The sequence below is a fragment of the Macrobrachium rosenbergii genome, chromosome 43, assembly GCF_040412425.1.
Source record: "Macrobrachium rosenbergii isolate ZJJX-2024 chromosome 43, ASM4041242v1, whole genome shotgun sequence".
In the NCBI taxonomy this organism is placed as follows: Eukaryota; Metazoa; Arthropoda; class Malacostraca; order Decapoda; family Palaemonidae; genus Macrobrachium; species Macrobrachium rosenbergii.
Genome location: NC_089783.1, coordinates 34,680,545 through 34,700,246, shown reverse-complemented (window position 1 = coordinate 34,700,246; position 19,702 = coordinate 34,680,545). Strand labels below are relative to the sequence as shown.

The 19,702-nt window shown below is 35.1% G+C and overlaps 1 protein-coding gene across 1 annotated transcript; it reads left to right on the top strand.

Annotated features, from left to right (window-relative positions):
• Positions 1–1,331: 1,331 nt before the first annotated feature.
• On the top strand, positions 1,332–17,272 carry LOC136828789 (putative inorganic phosphate cotransporter). The gene is made up of 13 exons (XM_067087013.1): positions 1,332–1,501; positions 3,801–3,920; positions 4,924–4,966; positions 5,266–5,462; positions 7,176–7,409; positions 8,518–8,605; positions 8,740–8,960; positions 9,664–9,813; positions 11,934–12,066; positions 13,213–13,346; positions 14,895–15,002; positions 15,524–15,651; positions 15,968–17,272. Exons 2-13 carry the CDS (start codon positions 3,807–3,809, stop codon positions 16,005–16,007), a joined length of 1,590 nt encoding a protein of 529 aa, XP_066943114.1. The 5' UTR covers positions 1,332–1,501; positions 3,801–3,806; the 3' UTR covers positions 16,008–17,272.
• The last annotated feature ends 2,430 nt before the right edge of the window (positions 17,273–19,702 follow it).

Genomic DNA, 19,702 nt, shown 5'->3' with positions numbered 1-19,702 from the left:
CCAAGCGACCAAACATTCTTCGAGTTATGTTTTATTCATCACTGCCTGATGTCCCAGCCATATCAAACTCACGACTTCTCGAGGCATTGTTTTTCTTTTACTTAGGCGTCACGGTATAACATCATTTTAGTGCGCAGAGAACGAACTTGAATAACACACTGCTCTGAGCACACATCTTCCTTCTTTCTCGGTGGCTACCCCAAGCTTTGACAGCTCCCCACCTTAAGTGGAGCAGCCACAAAATTCAGTACTTCAGTCGTGGCAAAGCACAGGCCCCTGAGCATTTGCCAAGTGTCCTAGAGACCGACCATACGCACACATGATCACCCACTAGTATTTTATTTACTGCATGTTGTTACTGCTTTTCATTTATCCATCACTTCCCTCTGAGGGCAATGATGATCCGCTGATGTTTTCTTGATTAATATTTTCAATCAAAACTTATTATGTTATGAAAAAGCAGGGTATTTTCTATCATTTATTATGTAAGCCAAAGGCCATTTTGCTATAAGTTCGCGATACAGTGTTAACTTTAGTTATCTATGTATTACTCTGAAGATACCATGCAGCATTTTCCCTAGTTCTTTCATATCTTGTCAGTGAAGTTACTACAGGTTTCTAAGGTAGCAAATAATGCTGGGACCATAGTTGTTTAGCATATATTTCCTGTCTCACTTTTGCCACTTTCTACTTTCTGGTTTCTCTTATTGTACACTCTACTTTTTTTTCTATTTATCTTCTTACTAATTTCCTTTGAGTTATTTTCTGTGTACCATTTTCCCAAGGATTTGCATTTTGTTTAATTTCTTATTGAACAGTTTCTCATTTCTGTTAGTATTTAGTCTTCTAATTTCTTTTTGATTTATCTATTATAAGCATTACTGACCTAACAGGTTTGATATTAAATGTAAATTTCTTGAGGTGACTATATCTAGCCTTAATTTTTTCTTCTTTTTCACACATGGCGTTTTTCTTGTTTTGGTTATACCTTCCTCTTCTTTAACTGCTTATTCTTCGCAATATTATACTTTCCTTAATTTAAAGTTTTTCCAAAAATATTTACCCCTTCTGCTAGTTACTGCAAGTGTTTCACTTTGCTCTCATAGCTACTTACAAGAAGAAGACCGCTATAAACATGAAGGGAAACGTTTATTAGAACAAAATGTTGTAGTAGCTTTATAAAATTATTCTAAAACTAAAATATAACAAACTAAAATGGAAATAAATGTAATTTATTTTATATTAAAATATAAATAGGTAATTTTTTGAGGATTTTGTGGAATATAGGTGAGAACAACTTTGATATTCTAAAGAGAGATGAAGAGAACGTCACTGACAACACGTCAAAGCCATCAGAACAACATATACTTTTGATTTCAGTAAGGTTTTCTGGTCCGTTATCTGCCGCGTATAATACTTAATTATGGGCTTCCTTCGCAGCCCATTTTCATAATGGGCATACACCTCCTGTTTCAGTACTTCATGCGCGAAATATAAGCAGGTAAAATGAAATAAAGTCAGCTTTTTTTATCTGTTGGGTAGCTTTCCCTGGCTCGGTCAGAAATTGTTGATCTAATGAAAACCTGCGTAAGGGTCATGACCCGCCCGTGAATATTGCTGTTTTAATTGCTATATAAGACTGTTTTTCATTAACTATAAGCTTTTAAAACATAGGCTTATCTCAGACAGCTCACTTCCTACGTGTAGCCTAACCTAGAAGTGAAAGTTGATGGGTAGAATGCATATTAGCCTAAGGGGTCACGATTTGTTTGGGACCCCCTCCCCCTAAGCCAGGTAAGGGCATGGCGTCCCATGTTAGGTTAGGTCAAGGTAAGTTTGGTTAGGTAATATTATCTCTGAAACTACCTCCGAGCAGAAGCTAGTCCATGTTTCCAATGTTAAGTGATACATGGGAGCGGGGGACGGTCAACCAGGTCAGGCCATGGCACCCTGAGTCAGGGAATTAGGTCTGCTTAGGTCAGGACATGGCATTCTAGGAAAGGTTAGGGTTGTTTCCGTCAGCAGAACCTGTGCCCGTCATTCTCAACTGGCCCTTTGAAATGCTTTTTACAGGCCTAGGCTGCTACAGTATCCCTGACCCATTGCTCTACATTTGCTCTGGAAGTTGGTATTATAGGCTAAGGGTTTGCCTCATTAACTTGTCTATTTGTAGCATGCAGTAGCCTGCTTGACATCACCCGTAAATCTGGTATATTTCTACACCATTACCAGTCCCCACTTGCATGAATATTATGTCTAGTGCCATCTCCACTGACATGAATGATGAAACCCAAACAGAAACAGATGGTAAATATCTTGATAACAGTAAATTTGTGATGGATTTTTGCATGCTTTTTCTGTTCATCAGATTGAGGAGAATGCAGGGTATTATTTTACTTTAATATCACATGCTGTGCTGGTAATTCAAAAATTACATTGAAAACTGTCATAAATTTACTGTTACTTGAGATACTTAACTTCTTTATGATTACATTTTAACATTCATTCTTATGGGCCTGGTACTAAACAGGGAACTCATGAGAGTGGTTGTGGTATTAAAAGTAAAAATTTACTTTATTAAGAACAAAGCAAAAAACTCAAATATCAATGGCTAGTATTAAAATATAAAATATAATGAAGATTTTTCAGAGATACTAAATATTTAGTGTAGGCTAATGTATATATTAAGATTAATGGTAGAACTAGGCAAGGGCTCTTGTGCCATTCCAAGATTCTTCATCCTAGTAGCAAATATTGAAGAAGTTGATGGCTAGGGTTGCAACATCCTAGGACAGGTCAGGTAGGATTTGCACCATACAGTGGTTTAGGGTGGGAATCATATGGTTAATGTGTGGAGGGTGGGAATGATATGGTTAATGTTTGATAGACCTAAATTCATTTTTACTGACTGTATGTAACATAGCCCAGGCTATATTTTCATTCCTGTTTCTCTTGTATTTTGTGCATATTTTTTAATCATTATTGGGAGAAAACCTTATGAGGAGCCTTTTATGTACGAATATTCATGGAACAAGCTGGAAACAGCCTCTGAAGCTTGGTAACAAGATGCTTAATTGGTGGTATGTAGTTGAATTGGGGGTACTGTCTGCTCACATGATTTAGCCTAGCACTTTTACTTTGACTGCCATTGAGAGTGGATGCCTTGCTCCGCTCTGCCTGACTGTCAAGTTGAAGCTTTTCTTTCTAAGTATTTATGTTGTTGAGTGTTATGCTCTGTTATGGAGTAATGACATATCTTAAAGGATAAGAGTTTGATTGTGCAGGACAGGGGTGGGTGTGTGTTTGCTTTATGTTCTATGGTATTGATCCTTATCACTTTTTTATTTATGCAGCGGTAGGATTTGCATTCCTGATTCTCCTTGCTGGGAGTTTGCTGTCTGGTCTCCCTTACAGGGGAAGAAATACAATAAGAAGCACAGGAAGACTTAGAAGTTTTCCTCTGTATATTTTGGAAGAACAGTCCCCCAAGACACCGCAGAGCTTTTCTGTTCCTTTCTGCTAGACCTGCTTGTTTCCCCTTTTCCAGCTCATTCTGTCTTGGTATGAGAGGGGTATGTGCATGAAGATGTCCTAGCATGTACTCATTTTTTTAAATTCAAGTTATACTTGTTAAGAGGCATTGCCATCACAGGTTGCTTGCTATACAGCAGTGTGAGAGAATACCTGTATAATTATTTAATTTACCATCTTGAAATATGTCAGCAGTATTCTGTATGTTACTTAGTTTTGAAGATATTTTTTTCCTATTTTTTCTTCTCAAAATAAAACTTTTTTCACAGGGAACCATGAGAGGTGAAAGTTTACTGCAGTGGTGGCCTCGTCTTCTGTCATCTACTGGTTACAGCAGAGTTCATACTTCAGAGCACTGTAGGCAGAATACACAAACTTGTGTTCAGCAGGTTTGTAATTATAATAATTTATGTTCTTTGCCATTCCCTTACATGTAAGGTACTGTACATTTATTGTCAAGCCCACTTAAGACTTTGTAGTGTCAAAGATTTTTTATGTACTCTGCTGTCACTGGTGCCAGACTCCGATTTGTATCTGAAAGTAGGCCTTAAAATCGGCAAAACCATTCACTGTGTTTAGTAACAATCTCCTCAAGCCTTGCCTGCTATTTTCAGCACTGCTCCAAAGTTGAGAGTCATTGTTATTTTTAATGTTAATTGCAATGATTTCCAGGGTTTTGGTCTTTATAAAGCTGACTACCAATGTCATTGTAACTGAGGGGTGTACCAGAACTGAAAGGTCATGAAAATTACCATAAATTTTTAGTTTACAGTATTTAGTAATAGTTTTGATTACAGTATTTAGTGACAGCTTTAATGTTTAAATAAACATATCCGAGAGTATTATAAGTAAGCAATAATTCTTTAATAGGTTTCAGCAGTGTTTAAGATTGTCTTGACTGTTCTCAGTAAACAGTTGCATATTGCTTTTTAGCTACTGCATTTGTCATTTACTTTGGCCCAGTCTGTAGAGACAAGAACATATGTTTCATGTTAATCAATGAGTTCCATATATGCTTGTATTGCATCTTGGGCATTTTATTGGGCTGTATGGAGTTGGAAGCAAGAAGGCTTGGCATTAGGAGACCAGTTGACAGTGTTTGAAGATAAATTAGCTGAAGGTGATGCCATTAGTGATCACCCATCACATAGTAGCAGAGACAAGGACTAAATCTATAGGTTAAAACATCTTTTCCATGTGATGTTCAAAAAGAATTTTCCAACTCATGGCAACTTTTAAGGGAAGCCAGTACTGTATGCTGTATGTCTGGTTGCATATATTTTTTTGTTTATTTGTAGAAGAGTGATATGCTCTTTCAAATAAACATGACGTAGAAGGCTTTTTTACTTTGTTTAAATTACAGATTTTTTATAACTAAATTTTATTTTACAGAGGGAAAATGAACTGTCAGGACCAGAAGAAAGTTCCAAAACTAGTAAGTAGAGGTTTACTTAATTAACTGTTGTCATGTTATTGTACAATCATTTCAGTGATGTACAATTTAAGAAATGTGACTTCCTAAATAGTTTTTAAGATATACTGTGTAGGTTTTATCTTTGATGGTTTAAAGTGTGCTGTAACTTCCCTCCTTTTTGAAAGACTGGTTTCTCAAACAGCGCTTATGTTGTGCCTTGTAAAAATATTGATCATACAAAAAGAACTCCTGTAATGTCAATGAAGTGATAGCATGTTTAGTTTCGTATAGTAATAGTGATATGATATTGTTCCTATCAGGTTATGGTGAACGACATGTGCTTGTGTTCCTGTTGTTCTTGGGATTTGCCGAGGTATATGCAATGCGGGTTAATTTATCAGTTGCAATTGTAGCAATGGTAATGAAACAATCTTCTAGTCAAGAATCAGCGCAGCAAGTTGAGGATACTTGTCCTGAACCAGCTTCACAGGAGTCAAGAGCATCAGTACCTGTAAATGTAAGTTTTTAGCCTTCCAATATTATATGGAGTATACCTTCAGTGAAGTTAACTAATGGACGGTGAGAAAGGAAGTGAGGGAACCGATCTACTATCTTGGTCAAATGTTATTCTTTGGCCTCCCTGCTGATCAGACATCTTGTTCTTGAATGGTGTAGAACTATTGATGACTGCCTTATCTGTTTGTTTGTGGCTTTTGTTTTGACTATTATAAGAATGATGGTGCCTGATGATTCCCCTACTTAAAAGAATGATCAGTTTAGATGTCCAGGCTCTGAATGGGTGTGTACTAGGCCATGTCCCCTGTATCTGTTGACCCTCTCTCAAAATGTTTTGCTCTCAGAGTTGAGAAATTCGTGCCACCTGTGATCTGCGTGGAGTGTCTTGTGGTCTCCTGTCCAATGGAAGAAGCTTGGGTGAAGGAGGAAGAGGTCCATTCTGTACCTGCATTAACCATGCAACTTCTGTTCTTCATTGGCACTAGTGTTGTGGGAGAATGTTGCCTATTCTTCCTCTGTGAACACAAGGCTATGAGTCAGGGGAACTTTATGGAATGCAATCAGTACTTAATATGATTTATGGATTTAATGTGAACATTCAGTAGGGAAAATTACATTGCTTGTGTGTTATTCTGCTTGTTTTATCTGGCTGAGGCATAGCCCAGTTATATTTATATGCTTAATAGTCTTCTTAATAGCTGTCATTGCCATTATTTGAAAACAGTCCTTGGGATTCATCTGTATCTTAGAGTGACAAATTCTGACTCCATTTATATCCATAAAGTTATGAAAAGACTCGAGGATAGGCCTTCTTGAAAAAATAGATGGCAGTAGCATTCCAAAGAAAATATATTCTGGAAAAAACAAGGAAAGGAGGGGTAAGTTGGAAGACTTCCTACATCAGCCTTGGGGAGTGTGATTAGCTGTGTATCATTGCTAAGTAGATGATTGGAAAGAAATTGTCCAGGATCAAAGTCTCTGAGCTATGGAACTGGTAAGGAGAAGTGGAGGTGCAAGGAAGAAAGACTTGTTAGATGGACAGTAATGTGTGATGAAGGTTTGTTCACTCTTGTGTCATGTAGGTAACACAGCGGATGTTCCTCTGGGCTCATTGGTCTTGGTACTCTGTTAAACAGGCTGAAAAGCATTTAATTAAAAGACATTAGAAAGATGCTGGTAATTATATTTTTGTAGTTGTCTCTGTTTTCATAATTCTCATTTTTAATGTATTTCTTGTTTTTATTATGAATATTCACAAAAGAATGCAAGGAAAATATAAATGTTGGTTGTAAGTACAAACCTTTCGATAAAGAAAAGTACATTGTATGCTTTTTTTTGCATAAAAATATATTGGAGAAGCCCCTGTAATTCCACCCTCATATTTTTTAGGCAAATTCTGATCACAGAAAATAAATAAGCAAATTAACATCAACAGAGAGATTATAACAAAAAGCCACAAAGATAGAAGACGTCTAAAAATCTGGATGTCTTACTCCATACCACATAATACTGTATACTGTACTGGCTTAGAGGTGGTATAGTGCTCATATCTTCTTAAAATCTATTTATTCAAATGTTATGTGATTAACTGTCATTTTGTATTTTGTAATAGGGACATTATTGTGTATGTTTGAATGGAGGCTGTTAGCTACCATGAAAATCTTATGTAATGTATAATATCTTTCTTTGTCATGTTCATTTTTTTTTTCCTCAGAGTGGCGAGTTTGACTGGGATGAAAAGACTCAGGGAATGATTCTTGGTTGCTTTTTCTATGGTTATATGCTGACCAATTACATAGGAGGAAGGTTAGCAGAAAGGTTCGGTGGGCGATTAGTGTACGGGCTTGGGGTTACCCTAACTGGAATTCTCACTGTGCTCTCCCCATTAGCTGCTAAACACTCCACTGGTGCTTTTATGGTCATTAGAGTTTTGGAAGGAATGACAGAGGTATGATATTGCAGTACTGTGCTTATGTGTAATTCATAAATGTATTTAATTTAATGTATGTAATACATCAATAAACACTACCCTACTTACGAATATTCAAGCTACGAACATTCAGAGATACATACAAAAGGGATTGTGAATTAGAGTTCTGTTCAGAGCACTCCTGTTTGCCATCCTTAGGTTCAGATTTTGTTTTGTGCCTATTCAGCTTAGTTGCAGTTAATAAAGTACTGTACTGTACTCTATAAAATACAGCACTGTATGTACAGTATACAGTTCTGTATTGTGTTGTAGGATAAAAAAAACATACAATACTGTATTGACTTTATATCATACTGAACTTAAATAGTCATGAAGACCAACTTACGAACAGTTTACATTCGGAATGTAACTCATTCATATGTAGGGTAGTGTTTGTATCATCATTCAGCTACTTCTGCTTCTCTAGGCAAGACACCTGAATGAAGATACAAAGCAATAATGCTTAGCTTAATAGATTGCAGACTTGAAAATTTTTGTAGAAACTTAGGTTGAACTAAGGGAAAAAGGGTTCCAGTGTTCCAACACATTTCACTTGTCTAATTGGATCTAGTTTATGCCTCAAAGATTTTCATAATTTGGTTAAATGGAAAGGAACTCTTACCATTTAGGAAGTAGACGTACACATTAATTTTCTGATTTGTTTATATTTGCACCAGGGTCATTAATAAATTTAATTGCTGGTCTTTTTACTTCAGGGGATGTGTTGATATGCTTTAAAAATGTAATGAAAAATACAGTTTTTATGGATATTTTGTAGGCATGTTTCCACACAGACCTACCAAAATTCAAGTCCTTTGTATGTACAGTTTCTGAATAAGTCATGGAAATAGTAAAACTGCAAAACATTGAATAGTTCTTCAGAACTATTGAAAATGTTATTCATATATTTTGACTGAATAATCCTTGTAGCATAGCAGACCATTTTACATCTTTAATTTTACTCTTATGCTGTATTCTTTGAACAAAATGTGTGTGTAATATTTTACGAAAAGCAGTTTCATGAAATCTGAATCCTTGAGAGGTCCAGAGCTCTGAATTTTTATTATTTGTTGTATTTCCATCCCAGGGTGTTACCTTCCCAGCTATGAATGTGATGGTATCATTTTGGATTCCTCCTCAGGAGAGGGCCCGTTCATTGGCTCGAATATGTGGAGGTGAGACCACAGACATTTTTTACAGTCAGTTATTATCTCAAGACTTTTCAGATGTGTCAAGTTTGTAAATTTCATATACTGTACTGTATATTTAAGCACTTCTTGGTTATAATCTTTTGCTTTTTCATTTTCAGGGTGCCAGTTTGGAACTGTTGTTACATTATCAGTTAGCGGATGGCTGTCACAGTCAATTTGGGGCTGGCCCGCTGTGTTTTATGTGTCTGGAAGCCTTGCCATAGTTTGGGGATGGTTTTGGTTTAAAAATGTATATGATTCACCTGACCAACACCCAACTATATCTACAGCAGAAAAGTTGTTCATTAAGCAAGGCATTGGGGATCATAGAAATAATAAAGTAAGAACAGGATATTTTGTATTTTTTCTTTTTTGAATTTATTTCTGGTAAATGTCATACTAGACTCACTGACTCAGATTTTACATCACTTTGATTATGTTATAGTTAATTAGGAATTCTTTCATTTATATGAGATACTGAAGTACTGTTTGTCAAGATTACATCAAAGGAAACAATTTCAATTTTTTTGGGTAAAATGAAAAGCTAACTTTCCTTTCATAAGTTTTTTTGCTTGTTCTCTTAAGCAAGATTTGCATGATTAGAATTAATTTATAGGTAACAGTTGGTGTAAGTCTTTAAATGTAGGTTTTTAAGTGAACAACTCCACCACCTTCAGTTTTCTGTGTGCTCTTTTACACTTCTACGATTTTCATTTAACAGTAACTGTTAGCACAGTATGTTCAGCATCAAGCTCTCTTTTTCACAGTATCTGAAACATATATAATCTAACTGTGTATTTTTCCATAAGACTTTATATCTCTGGATATGATGTAGTACTTGGATTATCCCATGAGCTTAGGGTACAAGTGTCTGCTACCATTTAGGTTGAAACTGCTGTGGGTAAAGGACTTACAGTGGCTACCAAAAATAGGTTTTTCCTATGTAAAAACCTGTTATGTGGAAGTTTGTTGTCATAGTGTTTGTGGTAGTGTATTTTGTTCAGAACTGACAGTTGTGATTTATCCTGTTCTTTGTTTGACAGAGTTTGGATGTCCCCTGGTACTCCATATTGACGTCAACACCATTTCTAATTGTGATAATTACCCATGTGGGAAACAATTGGGGTTTTTATTGCCTCTTGACTGAACTTCCAACGTATCTTAAGAACATTCAACATTATGATATGAAGCAGGTAAGGTAGATTTGATAGTTGGACCTGTATGGGGCAATGCTCTTAATGTTTTATAATGTGGGGTGATATTTGATCACGATATGTTAATTAGAATAAGTAAAGTTTGATAAATGTGTGTGTCATTACAATCTTCTCATCAGTTTTAATGGTATTTGAAAATCAAGATGTTATCAAAATACTTTGTCAGCATCTGACATAGAGTCTTTGTTGTAATATGGATGTTTCTCATGCTGAAAACTATACAAATGAAACCGCAAACTCCAGCAAAAGCATCACATTCGTAATTTAACCTGTGGATTGTGTAGGTGATATAAAATGTTGTTTTCCTAGCATTATTCCATAGAAAATACCAGTCCCTCTAATAATTGCTGGTCTCTAACAGAGGGAAAAAGTTTGGACAGCCTGAATTGTCAAAGGCATTCATGGTTAACTTGAATTAATAGCTTACACTTTTGGTTTTAAAATGTTCCCAGAATCAAGTCTACAGCATCCAGACATTAATCTAGCAGATTCATCCATACTCAGAAGTAGAGAATAAAATGTTATGGTAGCTAGGTAACTCACAAAGTATTTGGGGTTACAAATAAAGTAAGAATTGGAAGTTGGTAGGTTTGTTTCACATACCCTACGCATATCCCCCTCGAATACGGGGGAGTTTACTGTAATCTTCATCTTGTAGTTTTCACTACAAGCTCATGGAGATGCTAAACCACACCCAGGTGGTTAGACTGTCCCTCATTGGGTCCTGTAGTAGCAACAGGGCCAGGTGGCCTTTGCTTCCAGAGATGTTCCAAGTTTTGTAGACATTATCTTCATCATCTCAACCCTTTCATGATTTTGATGATGTCATTTGGAGCCATACAAATGTCAGCTTTGAGACGAATAACTTCAAGTTATGTCTTCTGTAGAAATTTTTTTGGTAACTTCAATTGATCATTTTGACTTAGAATATTTTTGTTTTCCATTTACAAACATATTTCAGTATAACACCAGTATTCAGCACAGAAGAGTTTTGGAACCCCCTGGAATCTTACAGGATTAACCATAGTTTCATATACCCATCATGGATTTCTCTATTAAATAGATTCTCTGGAGATATTTGTCTCTGCATCATTCCCAATGGTTAGGTACTGTATTCTGTTATATTTGTCGCTCCTGGGAGTACCCTACTGCAGTTTGGGGTTTTCATCCTGTGACACATCCCAACTGGTTTGATGCAGAGGTAGAAATTCCATTTCAGAGTGTGGTCACTACCCAACTTATGAACGAGTTACGTTCTAGATGGCCGTTCGTATCTTGAATTATTTGTAAGTTGGTTTTTAATATGTAGTGCATATCTAAGCATTCGGCTCCTTGTATGTTGTTGAAAAGCAAAGGATTTGATGTCTAAAATCAGTCCCAAGGCCCTTTTCACTAACAGCTTGATCTTGCCTTTCTAAATTGAAATTCTGGTTAGTTATAAATATTGTAATGTACTGTATTTACAATAAAGAAGTAAAATTCTTTTAAACTACGGTAAGTTATTTCTTTCATACAACCCCATTACAGTACAGACACCACCCTACTTATTCAGAGATACAAACAAGTGGGTTCAAAAATTAAAATTGGGTTCAGAGTGCTCCCCTTTGCCACTCGTAAGTCAAATTTTGTTTTGCGCGCCTATTCTGTAGATACAGTAATGTATGTAAAGTGTATTGTGTTTTAGGATGCAAAAATGTACAATACTGTATTGATTTTACTCGTATATCATACTGTACTTGAATAGGCATGAAGAATGCAGTAACCACTTGCAAACAATCCAACATACAAACAGCCGTCCGGAATATAACTCATTCGTAAGTAGGGTGGTGTCTGTACTTACAATGCAAGCTCCTATTATATCCCCACTGTTTCTTGCAGTTCATACTCAGATAGCATTAATTATGACAGTTTTGGTGAGACCCATTTTCTTGATTTCAATAGGGAGTGAAGTATCGGGGATGATTATTTGGGATGCAGTGGCTAATTTTTGGCAAGGTAATGGGTATATTTTAGGAAAAATGTTTTTTGTCACATTTAACAAAAATAATGTCTGTCAACGGTAATGCTGGAATACTTACTTTAGTTCTCTCTTTTCACAGAATGGTGTAGTATCTGCAATGCCGTATCTACTAATGTGGCTTTTTAGTTTATTTTACTCCTCTTTAATGGACCACCTGCTTGAGAAGCGCGTTTTGACAACCAGGCAAATTCGTCAGCTAGCTATGGCTATAGGTAAATTAGTAATTAGTTGTACTATCATGAGTTCTACCAATATTTAAAGAAGCTAGTTGTTACCTGCAACTTTCATTTTGTTGTTAAAATGGACTAAAATTAATGTTACATATTCAGGTAAGCTCTGGCTTAATAAATAAAACTACAATCATAGAGAATGGAAATATTGAATACTTTTTACGAAATTACTGTGAGGGATTTACATCCAGTACCTTAGCTATTTACACAAAATAAGTGGTTACATTAATACTTGTTATTCTCAGTTGAGGATGGTATTTATTATGAAGAGTTTCTTACATGCTCATAAAAATTCTATAATTACAGCAGTTCCTGTTCATAAAAATATTTAGCCACAAGCACTATTTAAAAGGAAAATATTTTCACTAAATATGGATGAAAGTAATTGGATGTTACACAGAAGGTTGTGAGAAGTAAGGGGAATATTGTGTTTGTTTTATATTTCTGAAAGCAAGCACCAAGGAAGCAGATACCAGGGCCAGTAAATGCAAATTTTCTTTACATCATGGTAGATTGATATGGTTATTTTTTCCAGTGTACTTGTGTACCTGTAAACTGGTTGTTTTTCTTGGTGCTCTAGTATGGTATTCCTGCGCTTACAGAAACACAGGACATCACTTGCAATATGTAACCAAAAAACTGTTGATGAATCATAGTTTGATGTAATTTAAGAAGCGGGTTATTGGCCTTGAGTCACCTTCTACTTCTGAATGTGTAGCAGTATTAATGGAGTCAGTATTAAAAGTGTGAACAAAGGTATTTCCTATACTGTACATTAAGGGGATTGTTTTCAGTACAGAATTCACTATGGTGTGTATGTTTTCCTATTACTGTACCTCTGTTCATATTCTTTTTCTTGCATCTTACTTTCCACCCTCTCCTAAGAATTGATTCATAGTGCAACTGCGAGGTTTCCCTCCTGTTACACCTTTCAAACCTTTTTACTGTCAATTTCAGTTTCAGCACTGAATGACCTCATAGGTCCCGGGCTTGTCCTTTGGCCTAAATTTTATAATTTATCTACTATATATTAAGAGAGTCGTTTTCAGTACAGAATTCACTGTTGTGTGTTGAATGGACAGTAGTACAGTACAGTGTAAGTGCATTGCAGAAATGTTTATTTGGCAGGTAATTATATTCCTATGGTGTCTGTGTTGCTTGTGCCTTGGGCGGGATGTAATGGTCGACTTGCTGTTGCCCTAATTTGTGTTGCTGTAGGAGCATCTGGGGCGACTTTCTGTGGATTCCATTGTGCATTCCAGGTAGGGAATATCAGTCATTTTATTTCTTATTTATATGTATGAAAGACTGTTCCCCTGATTTAGGCACATAAATTCTTTGGAAATATAAATGCTGATGAGCATTCCTCATACAATTCTTGTATTTTAATAATTGATTCACATTTTTATGTCTATTTACCATTTATTAATTTATTTTTTCTTTTTCAACAAGTGATCTCTTCTCTCTGTATTTCCCTTTACCTCCTGTTGCTTCTTTTTAATGAGCACCATATTATTTGGAAGCTGGAATTGGCTCCTGTGGGGTTCTCCCGTATGAATAGGGTTCATCTCCTGAATATAATAATAATAATAATAATAATAATAATAATAATAATAATAATAATAATAATAATAATAATAATAATAATAATAATAAAACTGTAATTACAAAATTTATACATTTCTATAGTAAATTATGTGATATTTTAAACAAACAAATATAATTTCCCAATCTTTTGTGAAACCTTTGAAGAGAGGGGCGAGGGCAAAGCTGTCAAATATGTCAGTCGTTGCCCACAGCGTGTCAAAGGATCTCTCTCTCTCTCTCTCTCTCTCTCTCTCTCTCTCTCTCTCTCTCTCTCTCTCTCTCTCTCTCTCTCTCTCTCTCTCTCTCTTTTTCCTTTTTCCTTCATAAACCATGAATTTCCATCTTTTGTTATCTAACGTAAGAATAACTTCTCTCACTCTCTCTCTCATGCTATTTTCCCTGTCTCCGTAAAAATTCATAAATTATTTAACATGATATTTCAAGTAAGGACAAGTCTCTCTCTGTCTCTGTCTCTCTCGTGTTATTCTCTCTATCTCTGTAATAGTTGTTAAATAATTTCACCCTATTAAGTAAGGACAACCTCTCTCTCTCTCTCTCTCTCTTGTACATCGTTGCCTGTACGGTAGATAGTTTAAATTGACCTAATTTTGCCTGTGCCGTCTACGGACTGTAAATGCGCTAGTGTGGCAAATACGTTCTAAAACATAGGTACATAATAACTAAGAGTTGCATTAGTCCAAATAAAAAACACTGTTCTTGAAAAAGCATTTCAGAACAAAGAGAAAGAGATATAGAATAAAGAAGTTATTAAAAAGAGGTTGAGAAACTTCTAAAAATAGATTGGTTAGAAGGGGAGAAAGAGAGAAATTCTTTTCCAGCTCTCTATTTTTATGTCAACCATTTACTTCTTTTTTTTAAGGATAAATGTATTCAGCTAACTTTTAAATAAAATTACACTAACTTTAATTTCATTTAAAAGTTAGCTTAATAATTTGGTAGTATGATTAGGCTCTTATTTAGTGTATAAACTTTAGAAATAAGCATTTATTAGCATTTTTAGAGACTGTGCCAAACTTATGTGAAAATTTGCCTTGTGTGAGGCGTTCTGGAACCTAACCTCGCGTAAGTTTGCGGTATGACTGTACAGTATTATTATTATTATTATTATTATTATTATTATTATTATTATTATTATTATTATTATTATTATTATTATTATTATGATAAATGACTAAAATATGCGCTCATGAATTGGCTTTCAGGAACTGGCTCCAAATTTTGCTGGAACACTGACAGGAATATCGAATACTCTTGCAACAATTCCTGGTTTTTTGGCTCCTGTTGTTACTGGAGCAATTATTAATAACCAGGTAAGTCAGCAGTCATAAAATTCTCTTCAGTAGTGTTAACTTGATTAGTTTACAAAAAATATGTTTAAGCAGACATAAGTGCTTTACTATAGTACTCTCCGTAGGGAGGTAGTGCCATCAGTGCACCTCATGTGGTGCACTGTAGGCATTACTTTAGGTTCTTTGCAATATCCCTTCAGCCCCAAGTTGCAACCCTTTTCATTCCTTTTACTGAACCTCTGTTCTTACAGTATTCTCTTTCTTCCATCTTACTTTCCATCCTTTCCTAACAATTATTTCATAGTTCAACTGTGAGCTTTTCCTCCTGTTACACCTTTCAAACCTCTTTAATGTCAATTTCCAAATTAGCACTGAATGACCTCATAGGTCCCAGCACTTGGCCTTTGCCCTAAACTTTATATTCTATTGCATTCTTATTACAGTATAGTACTGATATAACAGATAATTAGAATGGCCTTGCATTATGAACCAGTTGTTCCTAGGTTCCAGATTTGGTTTTAAATATTTTCTTAACTCAACAGCAAACTTTGGGACAGTGGCGGGAAGTCTTCCAGCTGGTTTCTATGGTTTACTTAGTGGTGTGTTCTCTTTACCTTGTCTATATGTCATCAGATGTTCAACCTTGGAATGAAGGACACATTGAGAAAAGGTTAGTTATGTGTGTTATTTGATGACTATTTTGCTCTTTCACTGCTGATGCTTTGTTTGTTATACAAATGAGAGCAGTGTCTATGCTTGATGCCAACAAGTGTGGGCATAAATGATTGATGGATTTGTAAAAAAAAAAATTCATTTGTTTCATTGAAATTTACATTTTCTCAGTGGTCATATACTGTATGCTTACTTGTTTCAAGTGTTCCAGTAATTGCTCTATGAATTGATAATAATTTGATGTGTGGCAGTAGTGATCACAGTAAGATGTTAGCCTACTCTGATAATTTTTTCATAGTTTTCCTTTTTTCCAGAAAACCAGTCAAGGAAATCACAGAGATGAAAACGGTGTAAGATTTAAATTTATCTGTTATAGTTGGTGGCTGCAATAAAAAATTAATGTACTCCGCAAACATATTGATGAACTTGACCCATATTTGAATAAAGTACAATCCTATCTACTTAACTGTAATCACGTAAGTACAGTCCACAGTAAGGGTATTTAACCATAAATTACACATAGTAAGCACTGTATAACGAATGTATTTGAAGTCTGAAATAAATGCTAGAGTACCAGGTAAAAATTTGCTCACATGCCAGCCAAATAGTACTTCTAGATGTTTCATAGTTGCTGGAATTGTAGTGTAGTTTAAGAGCATAGCATACCATATATCAGAAATATATTTTGGCTTAAATGCATTTCACTGTATTGAAAATTTCACTCCAAGGTCAAAGGAAATTTGTAATATTAATTTAGGTAATTCAGGCTTTTTAAAGTCTTTGAAATTTTATACTTTAATTTTTAAAATGATTAAAATAACTTCATGATTGACCATCAGTATTTATATATGACAGGGCGGTCAGAACACTTTAATTGAGAAGTGCTATCAAGGTTGTTATTGTGAACACTGAGATGCCAACATTTGTTGATGAATAGCCAGATGTGTTGCTGAAACATTTGAGTTAATTTCATGTTTTCTGATGTATTAGGGTGTCATCCATCAGACAATAATTATAATAAAGCTACGGTAATAATAAAATTATCCACTAAAAGACCAGTGAATCAAGCTGTTTCAGCACATCCAAAAGGCAGTAATTTAACTAGCCTAATTGGAACAAGGATCTTATACACAACAAAATGATGTGGGTGGTAATAACTGTACATTGCAAAGCTTTAAGTGAATTATAGGTGTATCAAAGCAGTTTTATTCTCTTAACATTTTACATAAGAATTAGTGAACTAAATCAGCTAATGAGCTTTAAACAAAATGATGTAAATCAGAGCAGTGATTTCATAAACTGAGGCAAGTGATGTTTTAAAACCATTACTGTATTCCAGTTGAAAATGTTTTGTAACAGATCAGCAGTTAAAATCTATTGCGCTGCATAATGAATTATTAAAAACAAAAGTTAGGTTGTCCTTCTTTTGATATAAATCATAAAGAACAGAAATAGGAGGTCTCTTTCTGATTGAATCATTAGAGTTAACAAATCCAAACTGCAGGGCAAAGAATTAGATAACACTGCTCTTGGAAACTTTATTATTGCTATAGACTTTCAAAGTATAAAATACTTTGATAGACTGGAACATAACATACGTTTGTGCTTGAAAATAAAAAGACGTAAAAAACTATTGTTGGAAATTGACAATGAAAAAATACACTCATTAACACAACATCGCATAGCATCAGGAGCTGATGATCATTGCTAACTAATGGACACTTAAAGCTTTTGTATTTGTAATTTTTTATTAGATGTTTTGAATATATATGATTATTGCAAGATAATTTTTCAGTCAGTTTTTTTCGGAACATATAGCTGGGTGTATTTGTTACAAACATATGAACCATTTGCAATAGCAGTAGGTTAAGTGCTAAAACTGACAAACAGTGCTAATGAGTAAAATGTTGGAAAGTAGCTGTTTTCATCAGATTTATTGGTAATTGTTTTTATAACAACTTTTGATTCAATTATGATACATTTATTTTTTGGAATACATTTTCCATACAGTTTTGTTTTGTACAGGATGGTATGCTCTCTATATATATGTTCTAGATAGGAGGGGATGGTGAGGCAGCTAAATGAGCTGACTGGATGTAGACTTAACAATTCTAGGTTATTATTTTCTTGAGTCTTGCTAGTCTTTTCTCTCTCTTATTTTACTGCAAAGTGTAATAAAAAATTTTATTTATTCTAGTAAATTCTGCATCATCATTGCCTCTAACGCTGTGTGATACAGAGGGCCTCTGTGAGATACTTCCAACAATGTCTTCACTGTTCTCTGTCGTCCACAAATCTCAGCTGATCTTCAGCCTTCCATCTCATAGTTCTCATTCAAGTAGGTTCCTGTCTTCCAACTGTTCCAGCTGATGCTATCATGTACTATTCTTCTTCGGGTGGTGTGAAGGAAACATCCAAACTGTTATCATCTCATCCACATAGGCTAGTATGGAACTCCCATAATTTCCAATATGTTATTTCTAACTATCCTGGATACCACAGTGATGTAAGAACTTCCATAATATTGGCCTCATTTAAGCAACAAAAGCTATGAGGGAGGAATTTCAAACTTCCTACTCTGCTGCACATACCTCTTAACACAAATGTATGATCTGGGCAACTTCTGTCTTTTCTAAAACTGGCTTGTTCTGCTCAAAGCAGTAATAAGCTTCTTCTTCCAGCCTGGTGGGAGTAAGCATACTAAATACTTTTTAAGTGCAATGCTTCCATTGTTACCAAATTTCACTCAGGTTATCTTTCTTTGGTAGCTATGACTTCCAATTCCCAATCATCGAGCTTTGTTTCCTCACACCATATTCTCTAAAGTCTTGTCAGTTTCTCGTTGTCATATCATTTTCAGTGAAAGTCATGTCTGCAGTGGTTCCATCTTAGCCCAATGCTTTCCGTCTCCTGAGTTTCTGTACTATTGAGTCCACTTCCAAAACTGTGAATTCATTGATTAGGACTGACATTCAGGTCTTCTTTAGCTCTTGGTGTATTTGTTGAATTATTCCCTCAAATCACTTATTCATGACACAGAAATGTTTCACCTAGTATGTATTTTAATGTTTTGTCACTCAAATTAATATACGGTAGTACTACATTAAGGATTACATGGGGTTTCCATTAAGGGTTTTATAGGTCACTTTCTTTAGTACCATGTGTTCTGTTGTTAGCAATGGCCAGGTCCCAAGGTGGCTGGATTAAAGATGGCTGGCTGCATCATAAAACCCTGCAGTCCAGAATAATCTGATATTGCTGTTGAATGTAATCTGTAGTTATGATATAGAACCATAATACTATAATTTTCCCTAAATTTCAAAAGCAACCTGATTTAATTTTGAACACCATTCAGTATTCCAGTGGTAAAATTTTAGTTAAATAATCTCCTAAAACTTGCGACAAAGAAACGAGCTATACAAAAGTGACTGATAGTCAAACTTATCACCTTACTATGGTATTGTGTGTTTATTATTCTCAGGGGGTCTGAGTTTTAATTGTGATTCAGGTGACCCACAATATGAAATATGTGCTAAAACATTTATTCTCAGGGGGTCTGAGTTTTAATTGATTCAGGTACCCACAATATGAAGTATGTGCTAAATGAGTGAATTCCAGCTCCCTTGAGGGATTTTTTCAGTTCGTAGTTCAGTGTGCTTGCAGTTGATTTGTATTCTCCTCTGTGCATTATATTTTGACGGTGCATCGTTGCCCCTTTTCTTAGAGTACTCAAGATAAGAGGAGAGTGGAGAGAACGCAAACCAGATGTAAAAGGAAAGGATACTAAAATAATTATTTTTGTAGCAAACAGATTATGATTAAGTTTTTAGGTAAAATACAAGTGACTGCTAGAACCAGTGGGAGTGATTTATTAGACTTTTGATAATAGGATTCACAAGTCTCACATTTTCATGAAATATTAAGTATTTAAATGGTGCTTTAATAGCTCTTAGAATATTTTATATATATATATATTTTATTAGATTGTTCATAGGAGATCAAAGCTTTTAAGGTAGATTGTGGGATGAATTAACATAGAGCATTAAAGA

Bases quoted from the DNA above. Each gene is read 5' to 3' on its own strand.
- LOC136828789 (XM_067087013.1), top strand. From the start codon at position 3,807: ATGAGAGGTGAAAGTTTACTGCAGTGGTGGCCTCGTCTTCTGTCATCT. The intron at 8,606-8,739 runs GTGAGACCACAG...TTTCATTTTCAG, and splicing joins ATTGGCTCGAATATGTGGAG to GGTGCCAGTTTGGAACTGTT. The intron at 12,067-13,212 runs GTAAATTAGTAA...TTTATTTGGCAG, and splicing joins TCAGCTAGCTATGGCTATAG to GTAATTATATTCCTATGGTG.